This window comes from Geospiza fortis, unplaced genomic scaffold, assembly GCF_000277835.1.
Source record: "Geospiza fortis unplaced genomic scaffold, GeoFor_1.0 scaffold112, whole genome shotgun sequence".
Lineage (NCBI taxonomy): Eukaryota > Metazoa > Chordata > Aves > Passeriformes > Thraupidae > Geospiza > Geospiza fortis.
Window position 1 is genome coordinate 7,934,328 of NW_005054298.1, and position 6,185 is coordinate 7,940,512.

The 6,185-nt window shown below is 44.3% G+C and overlaps 1 protein-coding gene across 3 annotated transcripts in view; it reads left to right on the forward strand.

Annotated features, from left to right (window-relative positions):
- Positions 1 to 3,734, forward strand: part of HEG1 (heart development protein with EGF like domains 1) — a 28,253-nt gene extending 24,519 nt beyond the window's left edge. For all 3 annotated transcript variants that reach the window (XM_031057382.1, XM_031057377.1, XM_031057389.1), the window contains exons 19-20: positions 260 to 434; positions 1,904 to 3,734. In XM_031057382.1, the coding sequence (XP_030913242.1) occupies positions 260 to 434; positions 1,904 to 2,053 (325 nt within the window). In that variant the 3' untranslated portion in view covers positions 2,054 to 3,734. The remainder of the gene's footprint in view (positions 1 to 259; positions 435 to 1,903) is intronic.
- Positions 3,735 to 6,185: the final 2,451 nt, after the last annotated feature.

A 6,185-nucleotide genomic window follows, 5' to 3' on the forward strand; every position in this document is an offset into this window, starting at 1 on the left:
GTTGCTCAGGGAGGTTGCCGTGTAAATTTGGAGATTTCAAATCCCACCAGATAATGCCACCTGAGTTACATGACCTGATTTCATATCTGACTTGGCTTCAGAGCAAGTGGCTGGACTGTAGTCCTTCTGAGGTGATCTTTGTTCCCAGTCAAGATTCGTAACATGAAGTAATGATCTCTCCTGAGATCATGCCAGAAGTGTATACAAGACAGCAGGATAAGTTGTAAGTTTTCACTTTCCCTCATTCTTTTATAAACAGGAAGAATAAAAATGACATAAGTAAACTCATTTTCAAGAGTGGGGATTTCCAGATGTCACCTTATGCTGAATATCCGAAGAATCCCCGGGCACAGGAGTGGGGCAGAGAGACCATCGAGATGCAGGAGAATGGAAGCACCAAGAACCTGTTGCAGATGACAGATGTGTATTATTCGGTATCTATCCATAGATTAACTTTTAACACTTTGTGCCTCATACAGGAAAGAGATATTCCTTTATTTTTGGAAATGCAGATCCCTTTCCTGCAAGATAAAAGGGCAAAGCAAATGTCTTCTACAGCAAGGCATTTTAGGAGTCCTATGGGCTCTAACTATTACCTGTGGTGAATATCACAAAGAGATGTCATTAGGAAGAATACTGAGGAAATGTCTAGGTATTGTTTGGTAAAAATGCCCAAAAATCCCAATCCCAGACTAGAGAAGGACAGTTAAAGGATTTGGATAAACTGCTAGGGTTCCCTGTTAGCAGTTTCCACCTGTCCACTGGATAAACTGCTCCCTGTTAGCAGTTTCCACCTGTCCACCCTCACTGATGAAGGGGAAGGTTGAAACCTCTGTCTGGGGAACTTTGCCCCAGAACAGGAAGATGCTGGTCACTGAGGACCCTCTTTTCCTCCATTCCTTCCCCCTCCAGGGTACATAAGGAGCATCCCTTCAGCTCTGAGGAACTAAGGATTAATGGGCTGTGTAGGGCACAGAAAGACACAAGCTCAAGTTGTTGTGGCATGGTTGGTACCATCTGCTAATGGCTGTATCCAGAGCTGTGGTGCTGCTGTATCATCTGTCACTCATTTTCAGCAACATGTCCTTAAGGTGTGTGTGGGTTGCTCATGTGAGTGAAAGTCACAGGATTTCACCCAGATCACACATTCTGGTCTCCTTGCTTTCCAGGGCAGAGAGCATGACTATTTTCACGGCTTATATTTTAAGTTTTTCAGTGAGCAAATTTATTGGGTTGCACAGCATGGAGTCAAACAATTCTCCTTCATGCTTCCACTAAGAATGAGATCTTTGATATGAAAATGCATTTCCTAATTTTTTAGACTAAATAAAGACTCTTATTATGCTGGGAACTAGAAATGGAAACTTTTTAGCAAGCAGTAGGTGATGAGGGTTTTGCATGGATCTGCTCTGCAACAGATTAAACCAAGAGGCTTTATGTTATTCACTGGGTGAAAGGATTGTACAGACTTGATCTTAGACATCAGTGTTCCTCCACCAAGTGTCCCCAGGAGTCTTACTTAGTTGCAAGAAGGGGAGAGAAAGGAAGGCTTCAGGATGATATCCTTTTAATGAGAGTTGTTTCAATACCTGAGCTCAGCAGTAGATTTTTTTTTTAATTAAAAATTAACTGTGTACTTAGACCGCACTTGGCAGAGTCAGGTAAGTTTCAAGTCTGTTCATTGGCCAGATGTTGAAATTAGATTTCATTATAATAATCCCTTCAGGCAATACAGCAAAAATCATTCTAGATTATAGAGATCATTAGAGATCCCATTGTTCCCTCTAGCTACTGATCCAACAGCAAAGAAATGTGGTAATGCTGTGCCTGAAGAAGGATTTGAGTGTGAGAATAAGACCTTTTTTATTTAATTTCTTTTTTTTTTTTTTTTTTGCTAATACAGCCAACTGGACTGAGAAATCCTGAACTGGAAAGAAATGGACTTTTTCCTCCCTACACTGGTTTGCCTGGATCTCGACATTCGTGCATCTACCCTGGACAATACAATCCGTCCTTCATTAGTGATGAAACCAGAAGAAGAGACTATTTTTAGCAAAGAGTGGAGAGGGAGTGGAAGATTGACACAGTTGTGTGGCCCTTAATTCCCAGGTACAATCTGTCTCCTGGGTAGTTGAGGCCACATCAATCTTACTCTTCCCATTTAATAGGAAGGACTTTGAACTTCATGCTGAGCATTGCTGCCCTGAGGGACGGTCACAGTTGCTGAGCATCAGAGAGGAGGAGGAGGAAGAGGAGGGAATGGCTCAAGAAGCACATCACTAAAAGACCCAGTGGGAAGCTAACACGTGTACTCCTTATTCATTCTTCACTCTTCGCGCTACACGGGCAAGCATGGATCAGTACAGGCAGATGAACTGTGCCCAGCACTCTGCATTGAATACCACTAGGGAGTGTCTTGTTTACAGATCTCGTTCACTATTGACTGTGCTTGTCTTCCTAGCCAGCCTTCATGCCAAGATTCACTGTCAATTGCTTTTGGTCAGGCAAGTTTGTCCACTCCCTTTTAGATCACTGCCTCGCTGTCGGTTTCGTGCATGACAGAGAAGCTGACTTGTGTTCACCTTCATACTGGTAAAAGTTCTCCACATTTCTAGGTCCTTGCCAAAGCCAGATGTCTGGCAATATTGGCTGAATTTGTGGGTTGATTGTCTCCAAGGAGTGTGGGAAGGTTAGTCACACCACTGCAATTTTAACAGAAAAAAGGCACAGTTATTCCTCTGTGCTGCTTTGAAAATCTTCTGTGTATAGGGAATGTTGTTGTTTTGTCAACCAATATTGTTCCGAAGTGATGCCACTACATGCCATCATGGTGTTTCCATGTGGGATTCTTTGGGGCTCTGTTTCCCTGCAAGGATTTAAATGCCTGTAGACACAGCAATACAATATTAAATAATTACTCACAGGGAAGAAGAAGATGAGTTGTGAATTCAGAATGCTTTTTAAGAGGAATCTGTGAAGGAGTAATAATGCTGTAGCTTTGGCTGGGTAGAGGAACCTGAATTCTGGGCACTGAAGGTGGGATATGTTTTCAAACCTCCAGAGTCCATCTTGAATTTGTAGGCGCTGTGGAGACTTTCAGTGCATTGGAAAAGAGGGCCTACTGCAGTCAGTTGCATTTACGGAAGAGAAAAACATGATGCTTGCAATCCTAGCATAGCAAAGATCACTTATGTTGAAGTGTTTTTCTTTCTTCTATCCTAGTTTCGAGTGATTCAGACCAGGCAAGTTTCCTCACCCAGGTGTGTTCGTTCATATTAGCAGAAGCTGAAGAATTTAGGTTATTGCATTTCTCACCAAAGATCAGGCCTGAAACTCATGGACTGTATTCTGACCTAGAGTGTGGAAAGAGATCTTACTAATCACAGAAGCCTGGAATGGGTTGGCTTTTTTTTAGATAGATAATTTTTAATTATCTTAATTTTAGATAGATAATTTTTTCCAACTCCTCTGCCATAAACAGGGACACTTTCCACTAGACCAGGTTTTTCAAAGCCCCATCCAGCCTGGCTTTGAACACTTGCAGGGATTGGGGAACGTCTCTGGGCAACCTGTTTCAGTGCCTCACCATTCTCATTATGAAGAATTTCCTTCTTGTAACTAATCTAAATCTACCTTCTTTGTTTTAAAATAATTTCCCTTGTCCTATCCCTACATGCCCTTGTGAAAAGTCCCTCTCCAGCTTTCTTGTAGACCTCCTTTAGTTACTGGAAGGTGCTCTAAAGTCTCCTTGGAGCCTACTCTTCTCCAGGCTGAACAGCCCCAACTTTCTCAGACTGTCTTCACAGGAGAGGTGCTCCAGCATCTGGCCACCTTTGTGGCCTCCTCTGGCCTCATTTCTTCTGATGGGAGCACTGGACACAGCACTGCAGGTGGGGTCTCAGGGGAGCAGAGTAGGAGGAGAGGATCCCCATCCCACCCTGGCTCTGGTGCTGCCCAGGACACAGTTGGCTTTCTGGCCTGTGGGAGCACATTGCTGGGTCATGTTGAGCTTCTCACCAACCAACACCCCAAGTCCTCAGGGTTAGTTTCTATTCTCCAAGAGCCTGCATTTGTGCTGGGGATTGCCCCGGCTCACATGCGGGAAATATGATTAAATATCATGAAGTCTATTTACCACTTATCTTTACTGCACTGTAAATCTGAGTCATCCAAAGCCTGTTTAGATACAAGGCCCAGATGCAGTTTCTCCTCTTGAATGTGAATGTGCTTTTAATTCAAGGTGGCTGCTTGTATAAGGACAAGAAATAGCACAGTTCCATTGTCACTAACTCACCATATCTGTAGTGTGCACATAAGCTGATATTCCCTTCTCCCCCACCATGCTTTAAAAGACACAGTGCCTACAGCCAAGTTCATTAGGTAGCTCAGCTGACTGAAGCACTGAGGATGATGGGGTGCATCCCCCAAAGTGTCTAACCCTAATTCAAATGCTCATGTGTTGTGTGGCTGCTCACTGGAGGCAAGCCTGGGGTAATGAGGAGCTCTCCATCAGAGAGTAGGTACTTGCATCCTACAGATGATGTGAGTTCCCAGATAATTTCCCAGCACTTTAAAGGCTGTTGTGTTCCCTACCAAAGGTCAGTAACAGGTATCCAGAGGGAAGCGAGACAGAAACAGGCAATTATAAGCTGTGTTGGCTTAGAGGTTTCTGGTCCCTGCTTCTCCCTTGCTTCTGTTTTCTCAAAACTTCAAGACAGGAAAGGCACAGATGTGCCTGAGAAGGCACAGTTCAGTTCACCAGCCATAGCACACAAACACAGTGTCTTTTTTATGCCTCAGCTCTTGTCTTCTATGTAGAAACAGCAGGGTGAGCTTGCAGAGCTTTATGGACACCTAGGGCAGTGTCCTTTGCACTTACATGAACTTTTGGTGACGGTGCATGCAACTTCACACCTGTCTGATCCATAATCAGCCTTGCAGCTGGTAGTGCACAGCTGATCTCAGCTGTAGGGGGAAAGGAATGGATGCTCATGGGAAGTACAGCTGCCTAAGGAACTGTATTTAGGGAAAGCTTTACTTACCGTGTCCAAAATATTACAACAGGTAAAGCACAAGAATTAGGTGTTCTCTGCCACTCTGATCAGAGTTTTCATCCAGGACAGAAAGGACCGCCTTTCCCCTGGTATGGAGCAGAGCTATGTTTTTGTTACAAAAGAAAAGAAGAAGATGCAATTCATGCTAAATCTAAATCCAAAGCCTATAGACAAGCACTGGACTTTGTCCCTTTTCAGTAAAGTAGCTTTTGATAAGGACATGTCCCAGCAATGATGAGAACCCCATGATTTGCCTATGTGCCAGCATTTCCTCTGCCTATGCTTACAGGCAAAGATGTTTAACTGCTTGGTTAGTTCAAAGACTAGGAGATGAACTTCTGCATGTCAGGTACAAAGGGCAAAGTATGGCACCAATTCACAATTGCAGATCAGTCCTTCTGCACAAAAGAGTATATGAACAAAACTTCTGGTCTGTATCTCCACATTGCAAATTGCAAGGGATTTGAATGGAGCTGAGATAGGGGTATTTCTAATGAGAGCACACAAAAGTTTGCAAGTAATAATTTTAATACCTTAATGGTCTTCAAATTCTTCTTGAATTGTATCTGGAGAGAAAGAGTCTCAGTAAATCCAGCAGGATTTTCTGAATAAGGACTGCAGAACTTGGAATTTTCTGAAAGAGTGTTATTGCACTGACATTTTCTCTCTGCCTGTGGAGGTAAACATTGGGGCATTTCTTATGAGGGTTTATCCATCACAGCCTGGCCTTCTATTTGGGTAGAAAGGAGTCTCAAAGCCAAGGCATAGTCCATAGGAGGAGGGGGGAAGGGGTCTCTCCTGGCCTGCCACACCTTCTCTGGGTGTCTTATGAGGCCCTGCCCAGCAGGCAAGAGAGGAGTTTATGCAGGAGGAGTCAGCACCCAGATGAGTGCAGGTGCTTTCCCCGAGTGTTCCAGGAAGCTTTTGGGAAAGTGACAGAGGCAGCCTGGGGTGATCCAGCCCCTGGGTTTCCACCAGCCCAGCTGCAACCTGTGCTGCAGTGCTCCTGTCTTCAGCCAGGCACCACCCGCTCCCCTGGGACAGAAGGGGTGGGTGCAGAGCACTGTGCTGTGTTACAGTTTATGGTGGCTGTGTTTGTGCAGTGTTCCCTGCCTCACCCAGCAGTACAGA